This window comes from Labrus mixtus, chromosome 4, assembly GCF_963584025.1.
Source record: "Labrus mixtus chromosome 4, fLabMix1.1, whole genome shotgun sequence".
NCBI lineage: Eukaryota > Metazoa > Chordata > Actinopteri > Labriformes > Labridae > Labrus > Labrus mixtus.
In genome coordinates, this window is record NC_083615.1 from 16,070,888 (window position 1) to 16,087,578 (window position 16,691).

At 39.9% G+C, this 16,691-nt stretch overlaps 1 protein-coding gene across 2 annotated transcripts in view; it reads right to left on the reverse strand.

Annotated features, from left to right (window-relative positions):
- LOC132972906 (ethanolamine kinase 1-like) overlaps positions 1-16,691 on the reverse strand; it is a 33,832-nt gene that overhangs the window by 9,278 nt on the left and 7,863 nt on the right. The window contains exons 4-6 of one of the 2 annotated variants that reach the window (XM_061036047.1): positions 9,310-9,473; positions 8,726-8,809; positions 6,042-6,202 (exon numbers count right to left, since the gene is read on the reverse strand). In XM_061036047.1, the coding sequence (XP_060892030.1) occupies positions 6,042-6,202; positions 8,726-8,809; positions 9,310-9,473 (409 nt within the window). The remainder of the gene's footprint in view (positions 1-6,041; positions 6,203-8,725; positions 8,810-9,309; positions 9,474-16,691) is intronic. The other variant, XM_061036048.1, reaches the window with a different exon arrangement.

Consider the following 16,691-nt stretch of genomic DNA (forward strand, 5'->3'; position numbering starts at 1 on the left):
ACTCGAGTGGCCTCCAGTTGTCGTGTATAACGGCTCCCATAACTGCTGCTGCTGCCTGCCAGTTGTAGCTGCTCCGTCAGAATGACAAACCTCTGTATTGAATGGTTCCCTCCTTAATGGCTTTGCTCACTTAGGATTGCGGACTTCCATGCCTCCATAAATTTCTGTTGTTCTCCACCCTTATTGTAAATCTTGGTAGGACCACTAATAGCAAGTCCTAATAAGATCCAGACAGGCCTCTGTTCTGCGGCCCAGTGATATAATCACATTTTTATTTGATAATCAAATAAAGGGTGGAATGAAATACTCGAAGAGCGATGTGCGGTTTTCCCTTGGCTTTCTCCCCTCCCTGGCAGATTTTCATCTCTAATCTCTGTCTTTGGTAGGAGGGAGAGATCGAGCGTGTTTCCATTATGATTAATAACTGCTCTCCATTAAGAGAGCATTAGTCTATCACTAAGCAGAGACCAGCAGTGACAGGGACTCATTGAGAAAAAAAGCGGAGATGAGAGGCGTGTGGGGGGGGTGACATCACAGAGCCGCGGGCCTCAGCCTCCACATGACGGGGGATCCCTGGCAAGGAGAGGACGAGTGGTAAAGACCCACTGCGACTTGGCACAGTTTGCCAGAGATTACGATGTGAAGGAGGCAGCTTCACGGCACGCCGCACAAGCTTTGGCACCGGGCCAGGCTTTGTGGATGGCACACAGTGCAGACACATAACTTCCCTCAGAGCAGACTGGTTTCATTGGTGCCTGATTTTATTTTATTTTTTTACTATTCATCTTTATTCTCCTCTACGGAGACTTAACTATAGAGTGAATTCAATGTAGTTTGATTATTGCAATTATCAAGAGCTATGACAGCGATGCACACGATAAGGTGCCTTTTAATCCTCTTCACAAAAGAGGGAACAAAAAAATAAATCGACAACAATTTAAAAAGTCATCAGACTGAATTGTTAATTATGACAGTTTTGGAAATGTTCCAAAGGCCATTACAGATAACCAGTATATCATCTGTTGTGCCAGATGTGCTATGAAATAGGGGTGGGACAAAATATCAATACGGCAATGTATCGTCTTCCTGACTCGTGTGGTAGCATTGTCAAATCGCTGGTGCCAAATATCCATTTTTTTTTTTTTTTTTTAAAAGACCAACACTCTGAAAAGATTTCCTTGCCAATTTGACTCACTGTGGACATCAAAAAGCCCCAGCAGTATTTGTAGTATAAACAGAGGTGCTGCTTTTAAAACAGGCAAGGCAGCCAACTGCTTGGGGCCTCAGACCAGTAGGGGGCCCCAAAGCAAATTTGGCAATGACGGTAGGAAACCTCCGTAAGGGGGCCCCATCTGACAGACCTCATTCTCGTTGCCCTGATGAATGTTGGTTGGAGGGCCCCCCGATTGATTTTTGCTTTGGGCCCCAACAGGCTCTAGAGTTGTTACTGAGTATAAGGATCAACTTTATAAACTAATTAGACCGAGGTGTTTCTGCTCATTGTCTTCATCAGGGTCATCGAGGCCACGAGCTGAAATTTGTCAGAATAATTAGTTAATAAAGTAAAGTAAAATATTAATTCTAATTTATTAAACGATAGCCCCTTGAGAAGCATCACCTAATTTTCAAGGAGGTCCTAACACAAATACAAAGTAAAACACAAGCATACAAAACAGGATTACTTAACAGACATAAATACAAATACACAAAGCTCTCTCTCAACCTCTCCCACCCCCCTCCACCCCCTCCTTCTCCCACCCCACCCCCAGCTCTCAGCTGTTAAACAAGACCAGGTTCAGAAATAGAGTACAACACTGAGTGTGTTTACATGGACTTGAGTATCCCGGTTAGGAGCCTCTCCCGGTTTTGATCATATTTGGGATATGATGTTTATATACAAAACAAAAAAAATAGGATACTTAAACAACCCGATCATAACCGGGATACTCAACTCCATGTTAACATATTCATGTATAAGTAGAAACAAAAGAGCGCTTTGTCATTGGCTTATTTGTTGTACAAAAAAAAGAATCAAATTGTTTTAAGGAAAGAAAATAAATGTGAGCTAAAGAAGTGGAAGGACGTGATGGATTTGTGAGGGGGGGGGGGGGGGGGGGGATTATTCTAGTCTGAAGGAGCGTTATTTAAATGACCTGCAACCTATTTTTTTATGGATTCTGAGGACGGTGAAAAGGGATGGTTCATGTGTCTGAGTGGATGTGAGGATGTGTGTGGAACCAAGAAGTGTTTGAGTTATGACGGAACATGAAAACACATTTTGATTTCACTGCTCCGCTCCTTAATGACTTCTCGCCATGCTGCTTATCAAATGAACGAGAGTAAAGTGAACAGAAGCTGACAGCAGGATGATACAGAGCCCCTGAAGTCCCAAATAAAGAAAATATCAATTACTGTATTGCTGACTGTTTGGGACTTCAGAGGCTCTGTCTGATTATGTTGGAGAGTAAAAAGAAGTGAAAAGATGAGGCATGAAACGAGGTGAAGGTGACACCAAATGAAGTGATAAAAACATAAATACTTAATAATAATTGTTACCCTTTGAGGGGCATTTTGTACCCCTCCATTATTCTGATATTGTGATGTATCATGTTAGGATTGTCTCAACATAAAGATCAATTATCAGAGAATAACTTGTGTTGTGAGTTTTGCTCTGATTCTCAACTTCAACTACAATGAAATAATTCAAACGTCGGAGTCGGATCGTTGAAAGTCAAAGAGCACAGAATAAATGTTTGATCTTTAAAATGTCAGAAATAGTGAGGTGGGCTCGAGGTGAATTCTTTGTTTTATATTTAGTTTTTCAAAATGATGGAAAAACTAAACCCTGATGGGGAAAGGATAAAACACATAAAGACAACCATATTCAACAAAACAAAAAACAAACATAAACAAACAATGAAAGACAAAAGTGATATCCTCGTTCTGTGAGGACCTGACCAATCACACCTCAGATCAGCAGCTGCCCCTCAACAGGACAGAGACGTGGAAGGAGAGGGGGTGGGGGATATCTATTCTATCATGGTTATAAAAATGATAAAGAATACAGATTGATCCATACACATACCTACACTACATGTACTCATATGAATGTTCAGTCATAAATAAACAAATGAATTTGCCACATATATATTGGTTTCAAATTGTGGTATAAAGATGGGGAATTCTTGAAATAGATCTTTTTTTTCTCTCTGACAAACTCCAAAAACTCAAGAGCTACAGGTGGAAGCGATGATTATTCCATTAGAGAAGAATCACAGAGAAAAGAGAAACGAGAAAGGTCAGCACACTGTTCAGTTCTCAGTGAGCGACATTAAACAGGGCAACATTTCACTGGCAATTCTTGGTCTGCTTCCTCACTGTCTATGTGTTTTTTATCATGCAGAAGAGTACCGGACAGTATTCTTTGTGTTCTCAGGACCTCTTTATGCTCTCTGTCCCAAACGCTCGGACAGAAATTGAGGAAAAGGGCTTTTGGGTTTTTCTGCACAGTGACTTCAAACTCAAGGAGCTGGTGTCCTTCATTTTTTTTTTAATCTAAAATGAAACAGATTCTAAAGGATGCTGATGTTTTTAGCTCGACTGCTTGAACTACTGACTCCTAGATTTGACTCAAAGATGGATCTCTCTTAATGTAAATTTTAGAGTTTTGTAAATTGTTCCTTGTCTCTCTTTGTGTCTCTGTCTGTAACTTTGTGTTATTTTGCTGCTGCCTGTATCGGCCATTTCTCCCTTGAAAAGGAGGTTTTTAATCTCAATGGGACCAACCTGGTTAAATAAACGTTAAATTAAATTAACTAAAATAAACAAAAATAGATCTTCTTCAGGCTCATTGGGAGCTGAACAGTGTGCAGACCTTTCTCTCTGCAGTTCATACTCTGTTTGTCCTGCACCTGTACTGTATGTAATTTGCTCGGATGTGCGCTCACTTGTCTTTTTCCTTTATTAGAGAATAATCGGACACGTTCCTTCAGTGCTAAAATGTCAATCTTATAGCAAGAGTATATCAGTCAAAGTTTATCAGAATATAGAATATAGAAAAATTTACAGAAGGTTCCTGAATGTGACGTTTGATTTAAAGAAACCTCACTTCAGGACATTTTGTTTTCTGCTTTGGCCGACAGTTTCACCCATTTACAAATAAATCCAGGTCTCATTTTCCACTTCTAATATGTTGACATAAGATGTTTCTCGGGCCCTCTCAGGTGGATGTGGCTTTTATGAAGTTTAATGAAAAGAAATGAGCCATACACACTTGCTTAGATTTGACTTTGTTGCACAGATTTTTAGCTGTTTGATCGATAAAATATCCACTTAAGTAAAAAGTCCTCTTTGCATTCACCCAGAGCCCCGAGAAGAATTCTTGAAATATCTTGTTTTCTTTGACATACCCTCTAAAACACAAATGATCGATGCTCCATCATAGAAAACAGAGAGCACATAGACCCTTTTAGGTGACAGAGTTTTTGGTCCTTTGTTTGTATTTAGGCCGTGAAGATCACTGAGGAGGAAAACTGTTGGATATTTAGGAATCAGAAGCCTTTGTTGTCGGACAATGAAATATAAAGCTTCACCTTAAAGTGAATGAACAAACAGGGAGCCATGAGCAGCAAACCCCCTGCGAGAAGAGAGACGATGTGTATATATATATATATATATATATTAAGATTTACAGCTGATATAATGCACTTAAAAAAAAGAACTGCCATGTGTAAAAAATATCAATAAATAAATATCAATCAGGCAGAAATGTAAATATTGCACATCTCTGAGGGAGAGCATTTTGGCTCGAAACATCACTGAATAAATCCTTCACAGCTTCTTGGTGTGCCGACCTTGTCTTGCTTTTTTTTTTTTTACCTTTTTGTGTTTTTTAGATCCAGCACCCACTGAGGGATGTATGTGTCTTTTTTGATTTTTCAATATTGCACTGGTAAGAAATATGTACTCTGTAACAGATATATAAATGTATATTTGTGTATAGCTGAGATAAAAAGTGTAAACAGTACAGGTAGGATTTTGTGTTTTTAGCCTTTTATTCACAACATAAAGAAACCGAGTAATAAAAAGCTTTGAGGGTAAAATGGTAATATATAAAGTCTACATAAATACTACATTTAAGAGGGAACATGTGGATATTTGTGAATGTGTTTGAAGAAGGATGTTTCAGTTTGATTCCCTGAAATGATAAAAAAAAAAATAAACCTTTATTTTCTCAATTAACAGGCTCAGTCTCCCTCGCTTCGACAAGCTGCTCATCAGAACGAGTCGAGCTGGAAACTTGGCCCGTTTAGCGTCAGTGATCAATTTCTCTCCCGTCTTCCCCCGAGCCGAGTCGTCCTCGGTTTGTCATAGAAAATCTGATTTCAATCAACATGATGTTATCGCCTCCCTCGCTCCATTCCAGGCTTTATTTCTTTTCCCTCCTCGAGCTGCTCCCTGTCTGCGTTTTGGCCGGGGGAGCGAGTTATTTTAAAAAGTAATATGCTTCCTCATCATTTCTGGGCTATTTCAAGAGACATTCACACCAGCCCAAATTGCTGGGACAATTCTGCGTATTGTGTCGAGCTCTGAAAGCACTTTGAGACTGATAGCCCGGCACCACTTGAGCCACCAAAGAATGAAAATTGTGGTCATAAGAAAAATAATTCTGGCTGCTGTCTTTCATTTTTCCCTGCGGCAGCTTCTAATCAACTCAGATGGAGTCCATCAAAGTTTGATGGGTCAGCTGCGGAGCTGCTTTGGATTTCTTTGGGGATCCTTTTTTTTTTTTCTTTTCAGGGTGCTGGAAAAGTAAATTGTTAAAATGTGATGGCGGGGTGTAGCCGCCCTGTCATTTCAGCGATCTGCACACATATGGATGTTGATGAAACGCACACTAATCTCATAATGTTGAGATATCTGAATCCCTCCAAGAGCACAACTTTCAAAAAGGAAATAACTGTTGAGAGATTTGTCACTTTTGGAAGTCTTTCCAAAGTGTTGAGGTACTTCATAATGACAGATGGAGTTTGGATACTTACCAGGGAGAACTTGCAGACTTGGATGTAAAGCTGTGTAACTTCTGCCTCTGTAACGGCGACCTCACGGCCTGAGCTATGTTTGTAACTCTCCAGATACGCCGTCAGCCAGTCTCTCTGCAGCTCCCGGCTCGGGTACAGGCTGTAGTTCACGTCGTTCACACCTCCAAACATTAAAGACACACACACACACACACGTACACACACGTACACATGTTAGCAGATCTACTGTCAGTGTTTGAATTCATTTAATGCTTCAGAGATCTAGCTGCTGAACATCAGCTCTACTGCCCTGTCAACACGTGTCGGTTTCACTTAAACTCTTCAGATAATGTTTGAACAACTGTGAACAGGACGTCAGAATCACAGAAACAAACACAGACGAGCTATCAAAAGAGAGGAAACATTGGAAACAGAAAATCAGTAACCGGATTTTAAAATCTTAGGAGCATAAATTTGATTTAGATAAAAACAGAAATTGTGGACACACTTTTTCATTTCTGCTGGAAAGTCAGAAAAAATACAACATATATTTAAAGTATTTTACATCAAACTTTCAATGTTATAGTCAGACTTAAATTTAAAAAATGAACACAAACACGGCCTGTCAATAGTGAAATAAAAGTCATTTAATCGTCCGTGCTAAATCGAGGAGCTCGCGCTCTGCTCGAGGGTTTCTATTTGATTGCTTAAATTTGTGCTTTGAATTATTTCAGTTCTTACACTTTGATTTAATTTAACAGATGACATATTCATACTTTTACTAATTAGAATGATTGATGCAGGACGTGACCTTGAATACCTCCTCGACCTTGCCTCTACACACTACATATTTTACACATATATATTTAATTTCACAATACTCCAAGAAGTCATTAACATTTTCATGAAATCTGCAGCAGCTGCAGCTGACAATCGATTTATTAAAATGAAAATATAACATCTCCTCTACAGAAACAACAGATGAGTAGACCCGGTGTGCATCATCTCAGAGTGTTTTAGCTGTATTGTTGCTTTATTAATAGATGTATGCTAAATGTGTGTGTTAGTGCATGAGTTTTGTCTCATTTAATTTGCATCACAAAGACATTTATTATTACATTATTGCCGTTAAATTCAGTTGGAGCTGTGTGGACATGAAAAGCTGTAAAGTAGATCCAGCGGTGTATAGCCGTATGGTTGATTTATAAAAAGATAAATGGAGAGTTTTGTGTGTCTGAGCTTTGATTCATTCCAGAAAATTCTTTGCATCATGCAGCAGTTTCAGGCTCAGAGTAAGTTTGCATTAAACAGAAATATTTCCAACACAGTTGCTTCAAGTTGTGTTGATGTAAAGATTGCTAAGACGTTGGACAGCCCAGCAGTTATATCACATGTCTCATGTACTTATAGGATATGCAGGATGCCTCGGTTAGATTCTAACCCTCAGTGTTCTGCAGCATGTCATTCCCCTCTCTCTATTCCATCTGAATAAAGAGCCATATACTCCTCCAAGAGTAAAGTGAACAAAACATGGACAGATGTAAGATCTGAGTTGCACATATGATGGAAGAGTAGATCCAGCATTGATCATCTGACTGACTTTTACCCATACACTTGTGTTGTAAAAAATATGTATGCTAAATGTGTGTTTGTGCATTTTAGCCACTCTTTTTGCATCACTACTATTTTAGGGTTTGAACAAGTTTGCATCACTTCAAAATTGTGTCGATTGAAAGAGTGCCAAGTAGAACCAGCAGTGATCTTTGTCTGTGCATTTTAGCAGTTTTGTTGCTTTATAAAAAATATAACTGCAACATATTTGTGTTTGTGCATCATTTGAGCAAGTCTGCGTTATACAGAAATGTTTCCGACATAGTTGCTTTTACAATCGTAAAATCTCAATCACAATTGGTTAAATCTCTCGCACCATATAGGCTTTATGGAGGCTTTAGCTGGATGCCCAGGTTCGATTTCGACCCTCAGGGCTTTGCAGCATTTCAGTCTGCATTCTGTCATCTCACTTTATCCCCTCCCCCCAAAAAATTGCATTAAAAGCCCCCCCAAAAAAATACAATAAAAGAGAGTGCAAAGTAGATCAAGGAGTGACCATTTTAGTGCATTTTAGCTGTTGTGTTGTTTTATAAAAAAGTTAACTGCAACATACTGTATGTGTGTTTGTGCACACAGTTTTGTTGTTGTATTTTTTTTTGCATCGTTGCAATCTCAGTCTGTTAAACAGAAATGTTTAATCTGACATTATTGCATTTCCAATCGCTCTTTCAGGGTGCGGCCGAGTTTGCATTACACAGAAATATCTCCAACATTATTGCAGTCACAATCAGTCGGAGTTGTGTTGACGTGAAAGCTGCAACTATACGGTTAAATTGATGATTGTTCCATAAATGTTCAACATTAACCCTGACAGGCTTTGCCGGGACACAGCTGGTACATCAAAGAAACATTTATCACCACGCAGAAAAACACTCGCAACACGCCAATTTGTGCCGGCTGCATCAGACGGAGGACATAGTTCCATTATGGCAGAAAGATAAACGATCTCATAGTCAAAGAGGCATCTCAAACTGGACATTGATTCTGCTCATCACACACTGTACAAACAACTTGTGCTTCTCTCAATATTCCATGTTAGATCAAAAATATGCGCGGGCAAATTGAGGTTATTTTTCATAACAACACACACCTACCAGCAAATTCATTGAAGTGATTGCCAATATCGAAGGCCTGGTAGTTGTAATCGGCATACTCGTAGTCAATGAATTTCACCATTCCTGATGGGGGGAGGATAGGGGAGAGAAGCAGCAGTTACCACGACAACTTGGCGAGCACTTCTGTACTCGGGCGCACGTCTGAAACCTGAAAACTCCCTGGTTTTTATTGAAAAGTGCAGAACCTTGTGGGAGTCAAAGGAACAAGGAGTCTCTTTCTGACTGAGAGTCACCCCAAGCATCCTTGTAAAAATATGTGAGAGAAAAGAAAACATAATAAAAATATCCTGCAAATGAGGTAAATAAAGGAACAAGTTTGGAGAGGTGCAAAGGTTTCCTTCTGTGAGTACAATACAGGAAAGTGGTACAAAGACTCTATGAGCTGCATTATTTCTGTCTGATGTGAAATATCTATTTTCATTTGTAAGAAAAGACCGCCCCACCTTTACAGTATTTAGCTTTTTTTAAAGCTTCTAAAAGATAGAAATCTGCTTCTATTACTACAAAAGCAGCTTTTTCAGTTGATGAAAATGGAGTTAGCGACTCGTGCGGCTGCTCCTCACCCTCTTTGTGGTTGTAGATGATGTTTTTGGTCAGGAGGTCGTTGTGACAGAGGACGGTGGGCGAGTCGATCTGGCAGAGGTGTCTCTGCAGCGAGTCCATTTCCTCTGACAGAGTCTCAAAGCTCGGGACCTCTCGCACAGCTGCAGCACTGCGAGAAGGGAAACTAATGAAATTAAATTTTTATTCATAATGGATGAGCCAAGACTGACATGTGTCATGCTCCAAGAAGAAGAAAAAAATGCACCAAAGAGTCGCTTAGAGTTAACTGCACAGATCACATTCATGAATGCAAAATATGCCGTGTGATGTGAGCTGCTGTTTCCAAAGGCTGCAGACGGACAGGAACTTTAGGTATTATGTACCAATAAGATGCAAGCACTCAGTGTTTCATTTTGGTAATTAGACTCAGTTTGAGCCGGATACAGTTGTAGTATTTGTTGTAAATGATCAGAAAATATCAAAAAGCAGTCCTCAGGTTTAATGTTCTGCAGCTTTATTGTTACATTCTGTCGGTATATCCTCAAAGAGATCAACTAGAAAGACGCTTCAATGTTTCCTCATTTAAATCCAGATCTCTGCTTGTTTGTAACTGCAGTCCTGATGTTTTATTGAACGTTAGAGAAGCAAGTTTTTCAGATTCTTCACATGGTCAAAGTGGCAACAGTATAAAGCCTCCAATGCCACCAAAAAGATATTAAAGCTCCTGTGAGGAGTTTCTAACTAATTATGAAACACTTAGAAATGAACACTGCTGTTTCTTTATGACATTACAAATGCAGAAAAGATCATTGCAGCAAGACAAATATCTCCATGTTGATATTTTAGAGGCCTGAAACAGCTGAGGAGGGGGTAGGTGTCGAGTGATTAACTGCACGCTGACAAAGCAGCACTATTTAGTATTCTCCATGGCAGAGTCTTAGTGAGTGATACATTTGACTGTTTAAAGAAAGCAGGATTTGATTTTTGTGGATTTGATTTCAGTTTGTTTCATAACCAGCAAAAAAAAAAAATCCCTGGAGCATTGTTAACTGGTACTGTGATTTCTTTCTTGCAAAAGTTCTTTAAAAAGCTCAATAAAATGGGGCGCTGGTGGCACAGTGGTTGGTGCGCCCCATGTATGGAGGCTGTTGTCCTCCAAGCGGGCGGCCCGGGTTTGGGTCCGGCCCGGCCTGGGGCTCCTTTCCCGCATGTCATTCCCCACTCTCTCTCTCTCCCTGATTTCCGGCTCTATCAACTGTCCTATCTCTCCATTAAAGGCCCAAAAAGCCCAAAAATAAATCTTTAAACAAAAAAGAAAAAAGCTCAATAAAATGAAAACTTCCTCTGACACACGGTGACTCACCTGAATCCCAGTACTGGTCAACTCTAAAGGATTTGATCCGTCTGGATTGTAGAAGAATTATTGTTCTGTAAACGCTGTTAGAGGGCCGACACTATATGGAACAAAAACGTTATAAAGAGACGTCCTGAACATTTCTGTCAGTGGCTGTCATTTTAGTGACCTGTAGAAACCCCTGTGGGTTAATATGGTGTCCTTATTTAAAAAAAGAAAATTAATAAAGTTCTATATAAAGCAAATGTGCATCATTGCAGCATCTTAAAGACAAACTAAACTTGTGTGAATTTAGAGAAATGTCGACTCTAGTGTGAGAAAAAGTTTCCTTAAAGCCTGAAAACACTGAAGACTAAGAAGGCTCCAGATGTTTGTAAACTGCAGCAGCTCAGTGAGCCTCCACAAGAGGTCACAAGCCTCGTTTTCTCTCTCCTGAGGACTCCATTCATCACACAGAGCGTCCTTGGACGTCTGGAGTAAATGCTGCACAAGAAGAAGCGCCCGTCTCCCAACAAACTGTCATGTTTCTCTTTTCTATTTCAACACCACCTATTTATTCAAAGGGGAACAAACAGACGCTCTGGTATTATACACACTCGCAGACATAATTTAGTGAGGCCTGTAAGGAACGCACAATAAAAGCAGAGGAGCCCGGCCTTGTTTATCGTCTTGATACAGAGGCTCTGCTGCCTTAAACAACTCTCCTACACATCCTCATCAGCACTGCTCATTTCTCTACATCTCCTCTCGTCTTCCTCTCTGCTTTGGAATTATCAAGGGAGGATTGATTGAATAAAAAGGACGTCAAAATCTAAAATATCTGCCTGTTAGCCTGCAGACGAGTGTGCAAAAATATACTGTATGCATCCTTTGGAAAATAGAAGTTTTCTGCTTGAGCTGAGATCTGTTTTTTATGAAGTAAAGTTTACTGTGCTAGTTGTGCAAATACTGACAATTTAATTCCAAATAGCACTTGAGAAAATAATCTCTGCACAGAATATATCTGTCAGAGTGTTCCTCTCAAACGTATCGGCCTACCAGATCTTTGTTTTGAACTCGACCCCCTCTGACATGCATAATTCATCGATCCCCTTTCTGAGATGAACTCAAAAACAGTAGAATGTTGAATCACCCTGATTCCTTTTCAACCCTTTGCATTTCTTAAAAACCTAACAAAACCTCGACTTTATCATAGAAACCCACGATTGCCAGGAGTCGCAAAAAGCGAAATGAAAGACTTGAAGCGTCGACTTGAAATGGAAACCTGTCGTCTTGCCATCAGATCTTTTCCTCTCTCTTTTTCTGGCCTTTTCATGCGAGACAGTGCGTCAAGTGCGTTCGCCTCCTGCTCCTTGTCAAGTCTCTGTAAGGTAATTAGTGGAATTTCCTCCTCTGGCGCTTCATTATCAATGTGCCTTATTTACATATGATTTCAAAACACCAGCCGAGCACTGCTGATTCTTTTTTTTCTCCCCCTATCTGCAGTTTTATTCGATTCATGGGAGAGCAAGCGGGAGTCACAGCAGGGGGCCTTTTAGGAGGAGAAGAAGATGCTGCACTCTTGCTTTTCTCTCTGACTCCTTGGTCTGTGCACTCTCTCTCTCTCTCTCTGAGCCGTGCAGCTGCCTCCCTCTCTCTCTCTTTCTTTGCACAGCGGGTGGCTTGAGAGCTGAAGACCTCCTCTGCAGGTGCAGCCTCTTCCTGCTCGCTCTCTCTCTCTCTCTCTCCCTCTCTGCCTTTCTTTCACCGTTTCCTCTGAAGATCACATTCATAGCAGCCCCTCGTACATTCTCAAGCACAAAAGTTTCTCTGATGCCTGTTTAAAACCTCTTTTTTATCCCTCTTGATTCTCACTGTGTGTGTGTGTGTGTGTGTGTGTGTGTGTGTGTCATGCACTCTCGAGACCAGTAAATATGCAAACAGACACACACTCCATAGATGTGAGTTTTAACCATAAATTAGCCTCTCATAAATTATGCTTTAGCACTTTTCTTTTCCAACAGTATGTATTATTTTATGTATCAAATTATTTATATTTTCTTAATTCATCTTTTCTGAGTTGTTTTCTCGTCTGTGTCTGAGCAGCAGTGGACTCTCCTTCACACAAAAGCCTCACAATATAGCACCATCTATTGGGCCTCATAATGAGGTGCAGTCTGAGTCTTCAGCCGCATTAAAGAGCGTCCTGATTCAACCATAAACCCGTCACTTCTGGTGTCACATTGTAGCAGGCAAAGAATAACACGTTGTGCAAATAAAGACTCTTAAAGTACTTGTGACTCATGATTATAAACGGCTCCGCACTGAGAGACAGTTCAGTTAAAAAATAAAGAAAATAGTCGATGTAAAGTCAGACAAAGGCCTTCAGTAATAAGATAAAAATAATCCTTTCAGAAATTGTATGAAATATCTCAAGTGAGAGTCAGAGTTTCTTTCCTTATCAGTTTATGTTTCTAACATAATCATATCATTCTTACAGTCACTGTCTGAGGTCATATCAGGTTGTGTTTCTCCACTATATGTGGTCAGGTTTAGGGTTTTCACGGTACCTCATATTTAAACTTGAAGGTCTTACTACCTGTTTTGATACTACGGCAACAAATATAGAAGTCATAGAAACCAGCTTGTGATGATTTCTTGTTTTCAATTTTTGTGTCAGGCTAACTCCTGCACAGCGTCTGAACGTTGCTCTCTCTTTTCTTGACTGCAGCAGCTTTTAGTTATGACTGAAGATCGGAGGGTTTTTTTTTTTTTTAAAGCTTTGGTGCCTTTTCATTCTTTTTGATCAAATATTAAAATAACTGAGATGTTATCATGTTAAATCACATGTTGTCAAAAAGTATCAAGGTATCAAAAATCCTTACAAACCACAAAAATTTAAATTGTCCATCCTTTAAAAAGCCTCCAAAAAATAGAAGTCACTCAATCCACACTTTTTTAATCACAGCAGAAATTGACAAAAATATTTGAATTAAAAATTTCTCTTGAGATAGATTTAAAAAGCTAATGTATAAATGTGACTCAAAGAAGAAGATTAGCCTTTGTTGTGTCTTCCTGATGACAAAGAAGTAAAACGTCTTCATATAAAACACAAACTTGTCGAGTCTAACATTTTATTTATTTTTTGATCTGTTGGTCATGAATGCTTGTTAAGTCTTAATCTGCTGCACAGTGAGTGTCATGATGCACTCAGATTCATTACAAACTGCACTTTTCTAACTCGCTGTTGTAAATTATTTTACCAGCATGAGTACATGTTTGCACAGACAGTGTGTGTGTGTGTGTGTGTGTGTGTTTTTAATAAAGCCATTCATTACTGATCCTCTCTGCTAATCTTAAAGGATGTGTGAACTCTGAGATTTGGGGAAGAACAAATTGCACAATAAGAAAAGAAAGCTTTAAGATTCAGATTATCTGCAGAGAGGAATAACCTCTGAACGTCTAACTTCAGTTACTCTGAATGTTTTTAAATCTCTAATAAATCTACGAGTCCACGTTTACTTCATGTAAATGCTTTATTTTATTATTTCAACCATACATCAACTACTACTGTCTCTCTCTACCCCCCCAACCCCCCCCCCCCCCCGCCCCCCCCGCTGAACAGTAAACCAAAAGCCCCTAACACTTTACACTAATGTCACTTTATAAAGACTTTATAACTTCTCATCAGTAACACAGAATCACGAGTCACTTTAAAAAGACAAAAGGATTGAAAACACAAATTCAATTTTTTCACTTAGTTAGTGCCTTACATTCATTTTTATGCTTATTTCATGTCCATGCACCTTTTTTGTTGCTGTTGTTGTTTTTTTGAATGCACATCTTTTGCATATAATCTTGTACTTCTGTTTATCTGTTCTTTATCCATATTTGGTTATTTTAGATTTTTAAGTACGTCCAGCACATGACAAAAAAAATGACAATAAAGATTACTTTGACTTTTATGTTGTCTCTTTATCTTCTTTTTTTTTTTTTTTTTAAGATATGGACAGCTGAAGAGAGACAGGAAGCGTTGAGAGGAGAGAGAGGGGGGCTGAAATGCCGCAAAGGGGCTGAGGTCGGACTAGAACCCACAGCCACTGCGATGAGGACTAAAGCCTCTGCACATGGGGCACATAGTATACCCACTAGGCCATCAGCGCCTCATGTTGTCTCCTAATTTTTCCTGCATTTGTCTTTAATGTAGCACTACTCTCTAACGTGATGCATATGGAAGAAGACGGGTCACAGCACATACCGTCATTGACGTTAACGATTGGCATCATCATAGTTTTAAGGAGATTAAATCCATTGCTCATTAAATTGGTAATTGATTTGTCATCGATGTAATACACAGAGAAACAGCTAACATCTATGATCTCTCAGCGTTTTTCTTGTTGGACACTAATCTGTGAGTGTGATGAGATCGGACGTGTTGCCATGCGGTAAAACTAAAAGATGTTGGAGGTCAGGTTATTGCACAAACCTGATCTCTGAGGTTTTGCCTAAACTAAAGACATGCAAAACTGGATTTCTTTTGAACTTGTTGGACTTTTGTCCGTCTGCATCCAAGAAGCTCAGACGTCTTATCATAAGAGACTGTCTCCTCCACAATCCTTGTTTTTTTAACAGAAGCCTCTCTCTGGAGCTAAACTGCTTTTGGTCCATTTGATAAAACTCAAAGATGAAACTCCAGCCGCTCCGAAGCGACTCTCCGGCTTGAGTTTGCGTGGACTTCCGACCCCTCCACACAAACATAAACATGTCTGAACGTTTGACCGATAAGGGAGAGCTCTGCAGGAAGCTTGTGGCCGAGCTCTGTTTCTTTGTACTGTCTGAAAGCCCCCCACTCACCTCTAACCCTGTGAACCCCTGTCAGAGATAACGCAATGTCAATGCCACGCAGGCCCCGCCTCCTCCCTCAGACCAATGACAGCTCAGTGTGAGCGGCTCTATCCACATGGGGAGAGAGGTGAATGTGCAAACCCGATCTGATCTCCAGCTGCTAAAAGTTGAGGTTTAGGTGGGCAGGTTTGATAAATGTGCTTTTTGCATGTGAGAAAATGATAAGACATCAGTGGAAATGCTGCTGCCTGAAAGATAGAGATGTGGAAAATGTTGCTGGTTTCCATCAAAAAGATGACGTGAAGATGATCAGTTAGCCTCCCAACACAAGCTGGATATTCAAACTGATCTTATTTTCAGTGTTGTCCAAAAAAAGAGACATCTCTCTCATCTCGATCAATCCATCCCTCACCTGATAGAACAAGTGACCATGCTAGGACCCGCCCCCTCATACTTACTGTGGCCAAGGTTTACACAGGCGGCACCCTCTGATGTTGAAAAGTAAAACAAACTGTATATTAACCAGGCTGTAAAAACTGTTTTTTTTTCCAGTCATGTGTTTGTGACATTCAGTGTTTCCTGCATTCAGCCTCAAGCGGACACTCGAGGAACTGCAGGATTTTGCACTTCTGCATTGGCTTCATTTTCAAGACCGGGGGTTGCCGCTTGGGAAAAAAACTGCAGTTGCACAAGTGTCAACTTGAGGTTGGCTCCACAAGACCCAGAAGTTACATACACCCCCCATTGCAATGTAATGGTTTGTCAATAGGCTTAAAAACTCGCCTCAGCTCCAGCTCTCAGCTGAAAGTTAGGTTAGACAGCATTTTCAGCCTGGTGACTGCCATCTAAGGGCTTACAAAGGGCCCCTGCAGTAACAGATGGGTTACACCACTATTATTTACAGTCTATGGTTTTACATCTTCAGAGCACATTATGGAGTTCTGAATGAGTCGATGGTGGATAATGATTCTACATTTCTGAAACAAAAGTTTGATCCTTCTTCGACCTGTGATAAAATCCTTCTCATACTATCAATTAATAACGATTACCTGCTATTAATTAATTACAAAGTCTGTAATTAGTTTTTCTTCAATCGATTGTCAGCAGTACTTTCTAATTTAATCTATCCTTGACAGTTTAATAGTTGTCATGGTTAAGGATGGCGGTTCATTTCTTTAACCAAAATTCTGTTAGCCACAAAAAAAAAGATTTCAAACTTCATAC